The sequence below is a fragment of the Gymnoscopelus braueri genome (assembly GCF_963280865.1).
Source record: "Gymnoscopelus braueri genome assembly, chromosome: 21".
NCBI lineage: Eukaryota > Metazoa > Chordata > Actinopteri > Myctophiformes > Myctophidae > Gymnoscopelus > Gymnoscopelus braueri.
In genome coordinates this window covers 29,206,338-29,221,021 of record NC_137623.1, presented here as the reverse complement: position 1 = coordinate 29,221,021, position 14,684 = coordinate 29,206,338, and the positions used below count along the sequence as shown (strand labels likewise).

At 42.8% G+C, this 14,684-nt stretch overlaps 1 protein-coding gene across 1 annotated transcript; it reads left to right on the top strand.

The window, feature by feature from the left end:
- The first annotated feature begins 664 nt into the window (after positions 1 to 664).
- On the top strand, positions 665 to 14,185 carry LOC308077102 (USP6 N-terminal-like protein). The gene is made up of 12 exons (XM_080417655.1): positions 665 to 777; positions 2,306 to 2,345; positions 3,214 to 3,294; positions 3,694 to 3,801; positions 5,455 to 5,564; positions 8,395 to 8,443; positions 8,624 to 8,744; positions 9,578 to 9,672; positions 10,046 to 10,111; positions 10,897 to 10,996; positions 11,327 to 11,479; positions 12,063 to 14,185. The coding sequence occupies exons 1-12, from the start codon at positions 773 to 775 to the stop codon at positions 12,731 to 12,733; spliced, it is 1,599 nt and encodes a 532-aa protein (XP_080273781.1). The 5' UTR covers positions 665 to 772; the 3' UTR covers positions 12,734 to 14,185.
- Positions 14,186 to 14,684: the final 499 nt, after the last annotated feature.

Genomic DNA, 14,684 nt, shown 5'->3' with positions numbered 1-14,684 from the left:
CAGCTAATTAGACAACAAACACATCAGTAGAATGAGTTTGAGAACAGATGCCATGAGTGTTATTTTCTGTTATGTCGAATGGGAAATGTATTTGCCTCATCAGCAGCAGCAGCTACGCAGCGAGGGCGAAAAATGGGAACTTGGAAAGGAGAGAGAAAGAAGGAACTGAAATCTCAGCCTCAGTGGGTATACCATAACCATACATGAAACGCATGACACTACGTCAAGTTCTGTCGTCTCACCTGCAACAAATGCACAGCGGTGGCAAAGAACAGGAACTTGGAAAGACACTTTTGAGCCATGAGTGAACTGAGGATAAGAAAGAAGGAACTGAAATCTCATGCCAAAACGTTTTCCCACCCCCTGTTCAGGTGAAGGTCATGGGCAACCAGAAAGAACAGCAAAACTAAATATTCCACCTTTTGTGAGCAGAGGCGATTCTTGAGGCTGTTAGGACCCTGAGCAGTTAATCCCATATAGGGCCCTTCTGACCATCTTAAATGAGCCCCTCTCAAGTTCATTTAACACTGGATTTTACTTTGCATGTGCCTTTGTGTATTCTCTACCTTCTATGGCTATATGCATGCGTGCACGTGTATTCATACGTGTGTGTGTGTGTGTGTGTGTGTGTGTGTGTGTGTGTGTGTGTGTGTGTGTGTGCGTGTGCGTGCGTGCGTGTGCGTATTTCCAGGGCAGACAGGAGGGGGTGGACATTGACCCGTGGGAGGATGCTGACTACAGCATCTACAGAGCCACAGACCGCTTCGGCTTCATGCAGTGAGTCTCTTCCACATGTCTCACTGCCTCCCCCCTGTCTCTGTTAACATGTCTCACTGTATCCCCCCTGTCTCTGTTAACATGTCTCACTGCATCCCCCTGTCTCTGTTAACATGTCTCACTGCATCCCCCCTGTCTCTGTTAACATGTCTCACTGCATCCCCCCTGTCTCTGTTAACATGTCTCACTGTATCCCCCCTGTCTCTGTTAACATGTCTCACTGCATCCCCCCTGTCTCTGTTAACATGTCTCACTGCATCCCCCTGTCTCTGTTAACATGTCTCACTGCATCCCCCTGTCTCTGTTAACATGTCTCACTGCATCCCCCCTGTCTCTGTTAACATGTCTCACTGCATCCCCCTGTCTCTGTTAACATGTCTCACTGTATCCCCCCTGTCTCTGTTAACATGTCTCACTGCATCCCCCTGTCTCTGTTAACATGTCTCACTGTATCCCCCCTGTCTCTGTTAACATGTCTCACTGTATCCCCCCTGTCTCTGTTAACATGTCTCACTGTATCCCCCCTGTCTCTGTTAACATGTCTCACTGCATCCCCCCTGTCTCTGTTAACATGTCTCACTGCATCCCCCCTGTCTCTGTTAACATGTCTCACTGCATCCCCCTGTCTCTGTTAACATGTCTCACTGCATCCCCCCTGTCTCTGTTAACATGTCTCACTGCATCCCCCTGTCTCTGTTAACATGTCTCACTGCATCCCCCTGTCTCTGTTAACATGTCTCACTGCATCCCCCTGTCTCTGTTAACATGTCTCACTGCATCCCCCCTGTCTCTGTTAACATGTCTCACTGTATCCCCCTGTCTCTGTTAACATGTCTCACTGTATCCCCCTGTCTCTGTTAACATGTCTCACTGTATCCCCCCTGTCTCTGTTAACATGTCTCACTGCATCCCCCTGTCTCTGTTAACATGTCTCACTGCATCCCCCTGTCTCTGTTAACATGTCTCACTGCATCCCCCTGTCTCTGTTAACATGTCTCACTGCATCCCCCTGTCTCTGTTAACATGTCTCACTGCATCCTCCCTGTCTCTGTTAACATGTCTCACTGCATCCCCCCTGTCTCTGTTAACATGTCTCACTGTATCCCCCCTGTCTCTGTTAACATGTCTCACTGTATCCCCCCTGTCTCTGTTAACATGTCTCACTGTATCCCCCCTGTCTCTGTTAACATGTCTCACTGCATCCCCCTGTCTCTGTTAACATGTCTCACTGCATCCCCCCTGTCTCTGTTAACATGTCTCACTGTATCCCCCTGTCTCTGTTAACATGTCTCACTGTATCCCCCCTGTCTCTGTTAACATGTCTCACTGCATCCTCCCTGTCTCTGTTAACATGTCTCACTGCATCCCCCTGTCTCTGTTAACATGTCTCACTGCATCCCCCTGTCTCTGTTAACATGTCTCACTGCATCCCCCTGTCTCTGTTAACATTCTAAATGTCAGTTTCAATATATTCTCGCCCTCCTACAACCTGTCCTTCTCTCTTTTTGTATTTGTCTCCCATCCCCAGTGAGGAGGAATTGCCTGCCATTAGTGCACATGAAGAGAAGGTAAGTGTGTGCGTGTGCGTGTGCGTGTGCGTGTGCGTGTGCGTGTGCGTGTGCGTGTGCGTGTGTGTGTGTGAGTGCGTGCGAGCCTGTGTGCGTGCGTGCGTGCGTGCGCCGTGCGTGCATGCGTGCGTGATTAGTTGGTTGGGTGGGTGACTGGAACATCACATTCTCTAGCTATCCACTTTCAGAGATGTGATCCTCAGGCATGTCTCTTAGCCTGGCACTGTCACTCTGCCTCACCAGAACCCCTCCCTCACTCAGCCCTGTTCTCCTGATTGATTGGTTTAAATAACAACAATAAAATTTGAACCTCTGTGAGAACAGAGGTAGGGTGTATCTTCATTCTATTGGAATGCACTTGGTAATAAATAATACCAGGAGTCATGCTGCCCCATGAAGGAGAGCAGAAGCAGCTACATTTGAGTGTTTTCATTATTACTTCCAGAAATATGACTAAAAGAAAGAAAGAAAGAAATTAAACAAAAAACAATGCTGTTATTATAGTGCACTCTGCAAGTTGTGAAGATAAATATCACTGATTATGTCATTTCTACCGTGCTTTAATTATGATCATGTCCTTCAACTTTGTTGACTCAAAAGTCAGCACTTCCGGGCAACTTACTGATCATTCGATTCAAGTTGAAAATCCAGCCATCCATGATGGCAAACAAATTGTGCAGAAATGTGTTCGAAATAGTTTGGACCATATATTTTGGCCAACATTTTGAAACATTATGGCCTTTCTTTACATTTTACTGTCTATTTCTGTACCAGTACAATAGGGCTTCACAACACAGTCCAGGATAGCAGTTATGCTAAAGAATTTTACTGTGCAAAAGCGTTAGCTTGGATTCTGTCGCCCTCATAGCGGAAGCAGCTGGAGATAGAGAGAGTGGAGAAATGGCTGAAGATGGTGAAGAAATGGGAGAAATACAGGAACAGTGACCGGGTAAGTACTGTAGGAGCCACACCTACAGCTAATGGGTCTCATGGTTTATTTTGGCCGGATTGCATGCTGGGAAGTTGGGGGTGAAAAAATTATGATTGACAAAAAATGTAGATAATCACAGGAAAGGATATTAAAGTAATTTCCACGTACTTTTCTGTGACTTGCAGCTTATTAGACAGGTTGGTAAACCCCACCCATCCCATAGTAATTCCATGTAGGTTTGAATACTAACGCAAAATTCTTTCCAGCTATTCTTTAGGACCATAGACTGACTCACACGCCATTAAAGCCTCTCATTATGTCTGCTTTAAACAATGCTCTGGCAGCTCTCCTCTCCTTGTATGGGCTCGGCTCAACACTCTTGTCCTCTCCTTTTTCCCTCTCATCCTCTCTTGTCAGATGGTAAAGAGGGTATATAAAGGCATTCCCCTACAGCTGCGTGGTCAAGCATGGTCTCTGATGCTGGACGTGGAGAGAGTTAAGAAGCAGAATGAAGGCAAATACGAGGTAGTGATGACAACTTACTTATTGACCATGTTGGCCATGTTGCTCTTACAGTCAGTGGTGGAAAAAGTACTCAAATTCTTTACTTAAGTAAAAGTACCAATACTGCAATATAAAAATACTCTGTTACAAGTAAAAGTCAAAAATTAAAAATTACTTGAGTAAAAGTACAAAAGTATTGACCCTTATGTGTCTGTAACTCTGAGAGTGTACAAATGGAACCAACTCTAAGAGTTAAATGAACACTAATGATGATGATTCAGTGTAGATTGGGACCCCCAAGAAATCAAATGGTTGAGTCCCTGGCATATCTTTTCAAATGGGGGTCCGTGGGCTATATTATGTGTCAATTTGGGGGTCCTTGACGCGAAAAAGGTTGAAAAACCACTGGCCTAGGTGGTTGGCACCCTTTAACCCATTGAGAGCCAATTCTACAAACGCCTTCTAAATCCTAACAGTTTTCTGAAAAACGTGTCGACTAGTCGACGACAGAATTGTCAACGTTCACTAAATAAACCATTTCTTAGGAAACATGAAATGACCCAGAGAGGCATTCCCGGATTGAAAGGTATAAAGACGTATAGGTTACAACAGGTGTAAACGGGTATAAACACTGTAGTGTAGTGGGTATAAACACTGTAGTGTTTATACCCACTATATATAACCTCGCCACCATACCCACTGTTTATAACCTCGCCATCACAGCAGACATTAGGATTAGCATGAATCCCTATGATGGAGGAGGTCTTCAGCAAAAGAGAAGCAGATTAGCCCATTACAACCGGGATACGCATCTGTGTAACCACTTTATCCATATTTTATACTCTGGCTATTCAAAGAAGGGGTGGGACGATATATCGATATCGCGATATATCGCGATACTTTCTCCCGCGATAAATAATCGATATACTGCCGGGAAAAAAATCGATATAAAAAAAAAAAAATTTGTGATACGTTGTTTTTCCGAATCTGTATTTGTGTAATGATGATTTTGAACTGTTTGGTGCTATTTTAAGTGTTTATGAATTGAATACAAGGACTATCGTGATATATCGTTGGTGAAATTTCATGCAATATATCGTGATATCGCAATATATCGCAATATCGAATATCGTGATATTATCGTTATCTAGGGCCTAATATCGCCACAAATATCGTATCGTGAGATACCCATATCGTCCCACCCCTAATTCAAAGATAGCAGATATACAAGCTCATGTGCCGCGCTATGAGCTTGTATATCTGCAAATGTTTTAAAAAACTTGAAAATGTGTGCAAATCTTTGAATATATATATTTTTAAAGCAAACATTTGTGACTCAAATCTTTGCTTCTGGAGGTCCCTGGAACAAAATATTTTTATATTTTCAAAACGTTCGCCTTAGAAAATATATATTCAAAGATTTGCCGCGCTATGAGCTTGTATATCTGCTATTTTTGAAAAGTCAAAGTATAAAATAATGGTTATAGCTAAAAATCTAAAAATGACCCAGATGTGTTCCCGGATTAGGGGTCAGTGAGGAGAGCTCAAACCAACTGGGATGTAATAGAGATGTGAAACATGCAGCGAGGCTCACAGTTGTTCTCTGTTCACTGTAATCGTGTATAATATGTGTCTTAATCGTAATCGTGACACTTGCTTTCCTTCTTTCCACAGAGAATGAAGGAGCAGGCGCGGCTGTACTCGTCTGAGATCAAACAGATAGACCTGGATATCAACAGGACCTTCAGAAACCATATCATGTTCATGGATCGATTTGGAGTGAAGTAAGCACCAGTTTCCAATATCACAATCAGAATCACTTATTTCTGAAAAAACAGGATTGGATTTTGATATAATAATAATGAGTTATGCATGTTTTGCATAAATAGCTGCACAATAGACGCAAATGTAAAGTAAAAGTGGTCACAGTGTAAAAAAATGCATCCCATCAAACTTTCAGATTCTGTTTTCCTCCCAGTGTGGAGGAGGAATGTTTCGGATGGATGTTTACTGTGATCTCTCGCGACTTGAAATATATATATGTTTATGTTGTGTGTGTAAACAATTATAGCGATTTTCAAAGCATTTGTCCTCCAAACCCCACCTCCAGTCGCAGAGATCGCTCTATGATCACGGCACCAGAGCCTTCTTGATTGCACAGCTGTATCCCCTCAAACCTAATTTATGCTCCGAAGCTGTTCTCTCCGCGCAGAGAACAGCCGAGAATAGCAGACCTCCAAGCTCACACCGGTCGCGTCGCTCTGCGATGTGAGCTTGTATGTCAGCTGTTCTTGGCGTGCAACACCGTAACGGGGTGAAGTATATATGTCTCGCTAGGAGCGTCTCGCCAGCCAACACAAGAGGAGTTTGAATGAACAGAAACCAACGCTCCCCAAAACAACAGGTTTGGGGATCGGTTGGGAATTGATTACATGAAACCGGCACCTGCGTGTGCCAAGTCTCAATGTTTGTAAACACAAAATCTGTCTATATGACATGGGATTAGAAAGGATCCACAGGTTTTTTCCATTTCATCTAGACTTTAGACCTACAGAACATGCCTCAATTCAGGTTTTAACATCTTGGATACTTATTCAACAGTAAATACCTACCATACCTATCTACCTACATTACCTTATTCCATGTTTTGTATTTATGATCAAATTGATTTGATGCCACGTTCGTTGCATGTTTGTCTGTCGGAGACTTTTGTGTTGACTTGGCGTTGCTGCCTACCATGGCCAGCTCACTCTTGCAAAACAAATTTGAAATCCATCAGCGACTCTCTCCTGGTTAAAGCCTTGTTATGTAACTTCTTTTTAATGAATAAAAAAAAAAAAATCCAATCTGTATGGTAGAGTACGTTAATGCAAGATAACTTATACAATTTGGGTGGTTAGATTTTGTCTCCCTGCTCTTCTATTGAGACATTTAGATCGGGTCAAAGGTCATGTCTCACCTAAACACAGGATCTGACACCAATTTTGACCTGATGGTAAAGATTCAATTTACCCATCTATTAGCTCAATGGTAAAAATGTCAGCGCTTGCGCAGGAAACTGGGTTCAAATCCAGGGTAGAAGAGGAAAGTTACATAGTGCTGTTTTAAATACAGGTTAAATAAAATGAATAATACAATTAAATTCCGCCCATTTGGAAATAGAGTTTTGTGTGACTCAGTGTTGTTATATTTTGTATTTTTGAGTTGTTTGGCGATTTCAGACTTAGTGTGTGGCAGTTTGTAGTGCAAGTTTAGAGTGCAAACTGTTCCACTTTTTTTTAATGCAGGGAATTTGATTTTGCAACCTCAGCTTGAACTCAGACTGAGGAGGCAGGGAGTTGGGGTGGGGGGGGGGGGAGAGAGAGAGAGAGAGAGAGAGAGAGAGAGAGAGAGAAGCAAGCCCTGCTTGTTTGGAAGTGGAGCCAGTAGCAGAGTGATGTCACTGACAGCCTAATAGACCACAGAGGCCTGCAGTGGAAAGTCTGGGACAGCAGCCTTGTTGCAACAAAATGCTTCAATATTTTACAGCGAGCAGCGACCCTGCAAAAAGGCAGCCCGTTCATAGCAAGAGAATGCATGGTCGCTGCTGTTACAGTATGTGCTATGGCGTGAAACACGGTTGGCTGGTGTGACTTACTGTTGAAGGTCTTTTTGACAGAGACTGTATATATTCATTCTAACATTCACTGTTGTGATAGACTGTACACATAATGCATTCTTATATTCATTGTTGATAGTCTGTACATATATGTACAGAACGTACTATACAGAACATCTAGATGTACAGTATATTCATTCATAAATCATGTTCACTGTACATTATTGATAGACTGTACATATGTTCACTCATTCAGAGACCAGTGCAGATATCTAAGACCATCTATTTCTGCTCAGTATTCTATCTTATTTTATCTTAACTTGGATGGTTCTTGAGTCTTACTCTTATTTGTACCTCTAATGTGTTTAATTGTTATTGCTGAATTCCCCTCTGGGGATCAATAATGGTTTATCTTATCTTTTAGTGTTTTGTAAGATTCATTTGGATTATATTAACCCATTGAGACCTGAAGCCGATTCTACATGTCTCCTAAATCTCAACAGTATTCTGAAAAACGTATGTTTCTATATAAGTGGTGCTCAATCTTTTTCATGTCAAGGACCCCCAAAATTATATGTATTTGGCAGTGGACCCCCATCAAAATATGTTGTTCCAGGGACCCCCAGAAGCAAAGATTTGAGTTAAAAATGTTCGCTTTCAAAATATATATATTCAAAGATTTGCACACATTTTCACGATTTTTCAAAAATAGCAGATCTACAAGCTCATAGCGCGGCACTCGGTGCCGCGCTATGAGCTTGTAGAGCTGCTATTTTTGAATAGCCCAAAGTGTAAAATAATGCTTTTTAGCTCAAATCTAAAAATGACACAGTTCCAGGTCTTAATGGGTTAATAGTAGGACTTTTTGTGTGGTCAGTCCAACAACTATAAATACCTATACAGTAGCTTGCATATACACTATATATTATGTATGAATGAATACATGGATTGCATATTCCCCATGAAAACCTGCTATTCACTAATCTCTCCCCTCCTCTCCTCCGCTATCCACACAGGCAGCAAGCTCTGTTCCATGTTCTGTCTGCATACTCGGTCTACAACACGGTGAGTTTATTGTCCAAAATAACAGCTAACAGATATCCCAGAATCCTTGTAGGAAATACAGTAGATGTAGCACAGAACTGGACTTTGTCTTCAGAATGTGTTGTGTATAAATATAATAGTATTAGCGGTGTGTCGCTGTCTGTTCATTTCCAGTAGTAGTATTAACATTATGACCTGCAGGAGGTGAGTTACTGCCAGGGAATGAGTCAGATTGCTGCACTGTTGCTGATGTACATGAATGAGGAAGATGCCTTCTGGGCTCTGTCACAGCTGCTGACCGATCAGAGACACGCCATGCACGGTGAGGACGACCACGACTGCAGAAAAAGAATACTATTTTATTATTAACACATTCCATGCCAGACGTTAATCTCATAATGTACTCACCAGTGCCAACGTGTTATTGTTGTTTTTTTGTTTTTTTCACGTCGCCATAGACCTTGTTAAAATCCTTAAGATTGAGCTGTGCACTGTTTGTAAACATCGCGGACATCTCACTGCTTCTACCAGTGAAGACCACGTGTCAAACGGGGCATCCATGTTGTAGTTAGAACGGTTTACGTTAAACAGTGATATGCGAGGAGAGTTTCAGTTTCGTCATTAGAACGAGGGCCGACGGGATCGGCAAAACCGGATCCCAAATAATTCCGTTTCCGGTGGTGCTACCGGAAACGGAAGTAGATCAAAAAATTCCGAAAGTACACTTTTGGTGAAATCAACGCGAACCGGCGGTTCGCGTAGATCTACGCGATTGGCACGTGGCGGCTTTAAATAGGTTAATAATAATTGCATTACTAATAATACTACTTATATACAAACATTTGTCTTTATAATAGTAGCAGTAGTAGAATAATACCTGTTTTAATGTGTCTTGTTAATTTTTCCATGTATTTTGTTTCTGTGTGCATACTGTATGTCTTGACTTACACCAAGTTCTTGTATATGAACTTGCATTTGAATTTCTTTTGCAAAGAGAATCCAGCAGACACTACACATGCAAAGTCAGGGCGATAACCAATAACCATCTCAGATCAGACTGTATAGTAGATGGTAGCAAGTAGCACACGACCGTACATGACATACACGACAAAACATTCACACGACTGACTATGCGTGTTCCTCGCTCCCCTGAAGGGCTCTTTGTTCCCGGGTTCCCTAAACTGCAGCGATTCCAGACACATCATGATCAGATTACTTCCAAACTCATCCCCAAACTGAAGAAACATCTGGTGAGATCACAGGCCTTCGCTTGAGTAATGCAACATGTTCATCATTTCATAACAGCACTTTATGAAATGAGAAAACAGAAGTGTGCTGTATGCTAATGTCTGATAACCTTAATGTGCATTTAATGTGCATAATTTAGAGTATGGCATTTTATGGCAAGTACACTGACTCTTTCTTTGTATCCCTATGTTACGTTTTTCTTTCTCTCCCTCTCTCTCATCTCCCTCTCAATATCACCCACTATCTCCCTTGGTCTTTCTCTATCTCTGTCATTCTATTTCTGTCCCTCCATTAACCTACCCATCTCCGTTCTGTCTCCCCTTCGGTCATCACTCCTGCATGTCTCTCGATCGCTCTCTCTCCATCCCTCTCCAGGACAGAGAGCAGATGTCCACAGGGATTTACAGCACCAAATGGTTCCTTCAGTGTTTCATTGACAGGGTGAGATACCTACTTCAAATCACAGATTCCTCCTCCTCTATCCACACTGTACAATCTGCTTAATTTATCTCTGAAAGTATAAAAATAGAGTTAAAGGTGTAGTACTGTAAGGGATTTTTATATATTTATTACCGAAAAAAACACTCATTTGTATAACTTTTTAACTCAAAATTATTTTGTTTTAACCAATAAATATCACTTAGACCACCTATAAATTAACACTCCAGTCTTTGCTGTGCATTCGCCGCATTCAACTGCATTGGAGCTCAAACGATGGATCGAAACAACAATCAACACATTTAAAACCCGATATCTTTTGTGTGATTAAAACAGAAAAATAAAAATAATAACGGTGCCTGGTGATATTTGATCTACATTAACAGTTTTTAGGCTAAACTACTATTAGCCTTCGCTGTGCATGCCCACAATCCTGTGGTGCTGGTGGTCTGGCAGGGGCAAGGCTGTTGTCAGCACTTCCCAGTCCCCGGATGGGGATCTGTGGGTTCCTGTGGTCTGGGGAGAAGCACCACACAAACCCCCTGACTCCAGCTACATGCAGCAGGAAGCAAGAGACCAGGGGATGGGAGATGGGAAACCGCTGGCATTGACAAGTCCGAATGAACTACCGGTAGCCAGAAATGGAGACGAGGGTTGAGACCGTAACAATGTTTGTGTTGATACTTTTATGCCTGTGCGTGTGCGTGTGCGTGTGCGTGTGCGTGTGTGTGTGTGTGTGTGTGTGTGTGTGTGTGCGTGTGTGTGTGCGTATGTGTGTGTCATCGTAGACCCCATTCACCCTGACCCTTCGCCTGTGGGATATCTTTATCCTGGAGGGAGACAGACTCCTCACCGCGATGGCCTACACGACCCTCAAAGTACACAAGAGTAAGGAGAATCTGGGGAAAAAAATTTGTTGGCGCACACGAGACGGTTGCCTTAGGTTGTGGTTCAGAGACACTATGAGATAAAACACTTCACACTGTTAACGTATGTACAGGAGAGACTTCAATCTAAAACTGAAAAACGTGTAGGCCTACATCCTTGCCGAGGTTTCTTCCTTTTCTATTTCTCGTAAAGGTTTTCTAAGTTTTACTATTGATGCAGCTGGTCATTATTTTGGTGTGTAGGCATACATAATATTCATATCATATCAGACTTTGTTTGCTAACAAAGTTCTGTCTGTGTGTGCGTGCATGTGTGTGTGCATGCGTGCAGAGCGCCTTCTGAAGATGTCTCTGGAGGACCTGAGGGAATTCCTGCAGGAGAGAATTGCTCAGACCTTCCTATACCACGATGATGTCATCATAGAGCATCTGCAGGCCTCCATGACAGAGCTACGCAAGATGAAGCTAGACATACCGCCTCCAGGTGCTCTACACTATTGTCCTACATGCTAAATTGTGTTTTGTTTTTCCAAAACTTTGCTCATTTGGTTGTCGAAGTGCGTGGCTTACGTGTCTGTCCGGGTTTCCCCTGCATATCTCGAGAACCGTCTGGCCGATCGACTTCAGTCATTTTGTGTATATTGCTGAGGACCCAAGGGAGTGCAGTGCTGAGTGGGAAGTTGGTTAAATCAGAAATCCTTTTATAAATCCACAAATCTCTGCATCTGTCTGTCTGTCTGTCTGTGTCCTTTTATGCCCATATAATTAGATCTCTGTATCTGTCTGCCTGTTTGTCTGTCTGTCTTCCTGTGTCCTTTTTATGCCCATACATGGAAATCCCTGATGTAATCAATATGATGTCATAGTACTCGTAGCCTGTCCTCCTAGTACTATGATAATGGGTACTGCGCGGGTACAATGGGTACTCTGACAACGGGTATAACGGGTATTGCATAACCGATGGGTGTGCATTCCCAACGGGCATCGCCCTAGTAATAACAAATGGACATTCAACTAGACAACAGTGTGATACACTCTAACAAAAAGGTATGTTGTTGTTTCTGTAGGGAAACCAGAGGAGCTGCCTCGTAAGCCTCTGGGCCAAGAGCTGCCGGTGTTGCTGAGTCCGGTCCACCCCCCGGGAGGGAAGCCTGCCTCAGCCAGCACCTGTTGGCCTGGAGCTGACCTGAGTCTCCACATCATCTCCCACCAGCCCGACACCATCTCTCCAGACCAGAGCCCCTCCAAGAACCCTGGTGACCTGGATGCCACGAATGACGAAGAGGAGGCTCCGCTGCCATCCCCAGACCCCATCATCATCCACAGTCGGACTACCTTCACCCCCCATGGCTCCCCGCTTACAGGGCCTCCCCCGTACCAACCTCCTGGGAGTGAAGTTGCGAAGGAATGTTGTTTACCATCTTCCCTTATGGAGGGCTCGACTGATGCTCTGCCTGACCCTGTTGTTACTATTGCTTCACAAGACGACACAGAGTTGCTTTCAGAAGATGACCCAACGATTACCACCAGCCCCAACCAGTCCTCCTGCAGGCTCACGAGGACTCGGTCATCGTCTATGCACCACATTGACTCACAGCCCTCCAGCCTGTCCCAGACAGAGAGCCTGTCAGCAGCAGAGAGGGCTGAAGATGTACACCTGGCCCAGTTGCTGGAGCAGGCGGCCACGCTGCCTTCTAACGAGGCTCAGGACACAGGCAGAGGATGCGAGGAGATGTAGGACATGTAGCTAAACAAAGACTCTGTCCCCGCATTCAGCTGCTGCAATTTTGGACACATTAAGGCAACGCTCCTCAACCTGTGGGTTGGGACCCGGATGAGTGCCATACTTACTTCTACGTGGTCACAGCCTAAAGAACAACTTAGATAACAGAATGTGAGGTGCCCCGAGTTCCACATCACGTCCACAGCGTTTTCTTGTCTTTGTGAAAAGACCAGGTGACACCACTGTCCATTTGAAGGGACTCTTGGGAGAAGAGTAGTGGGCTGTCAAACAAGAAGAGGACAGCAACACGCTACCCTTTATAGTGGAAATAACTGACTTTTGTAGTTTTTTTCTTTTCTTCAAGTTTTGTCAAAGAACAGTATGTTTGCTTTATCAGCCTTTGTAAAATGTTTGCTAATATAGTCATAGTTTTATTTTTTCAGGTCATAGGATGCCTTATTTGGATCTGCTTCAGTTCTGGTGTTGAACATGGCACAGTAATGGAGAATTATGTTGGTCAAATAAAAAGGAAGTAGTGTTCAGATAGAGTACAGTATAGTACAAAACAGAACTGTAAACTGCGCATGTTACCTCAGTGAGCTGGCTCACTATCATTATGATTGTAAACTGAAAAATAGTCTCAAAAGGTGGCAAAGATCTTAGGAAAGACTTGAAGTTAGTTTTAACAGTTGTCTCTTGAGGTCAATAATATATTGATCACTTGCTCATTGATCAAGTCATTAAAAAGAAGCAGAATACATTAGAACCCTTTCTCTAATGTTCAATTGGAACATTTGCAACAGTGCAGTATTTCTGTTGACCTTGTGGAATGGTGAATGTTACAATTAAGGCTTTGTTGATCTTACAAAACATCTCTTATGAGACTTTTGATGTAAATGTATTGGTTTCTGATAACGTGTTTAAAGCTATAATGTACTGTAGGGTCTACTCTGTAGGCAATAGCCTTGTTAGTACAATATGGCCCTGGATTGTCCTCTTATGAATTGAGGCTATAGCAGCAGTACAATAGCTCCATGATTAGCAGTAGTCAATGACTGACATCTAGTGGTTAGTTTGAAGTTAGGCATGTTTTTATTTTGTTACATAAGAGAAATAGAATTCATGTAGAATGGGGCCTGCTAGAATTCAGCTAAATTTAAATAGTTGTCAAAGTTTTACTGTACTAGACCACAGTTTTTTGTGGTGGAGTATGTCATTTTCAATCCAGTTTATTTGGCATCTCATCCTGCAATACTTATTGCAGTATAACAGGATCTAAACATTTAATTAAAAGTAACTCATTGACACCCAAAGCGGATCCAAGTTGCGTGATTCTTGCCTTTACTTTAACTGTCCGTTTCCATCCACAAGTTCCACTTGTCGATAGAACAGTCAACTACACCAGTGTTCATCACACACACACACACACACACACAAGGGCAGGGGTCAGCAACTTTAAGTCAAAGAGCCATTTGAGCACAAAAAATACAAAATCTGGCTCAAAAGATATGAGCCTTAAAATGAAGGCAACACTGGCTATTACGTGCATATTCGCCTACCAAAATTACTAAATACAAATACATGTAAAAACGAGCATTCAATAAATGACAACATATTCTCTTCCGCGGTGAGGAGCTGAAGTGTTTTGCATTTGGAATCCATAGTGTAACAGGGAATCACACCCCGGTTTGTTTATACATCTATCTGGCTGGCTCCTCGACGATAAATGTGTTGTAGGATACAAGAAAACTTTAGTTGACAGAAATGTTAACTAATTTTAATCTATAAATCTTTACAATATTAGAGCACGTAAGGAATGTATGAGTAATATTTGGCCTACTACAGCAACAATATATATAATATTTTTTTGTTAAGCCACTTGTAAAACATTACTTGAGCCCTATGGTTTGTGCTTGTACTTTGGCTTCTTTTTCGGCCCACTCTCCCGCCGGCTGGTCCTCCCTTA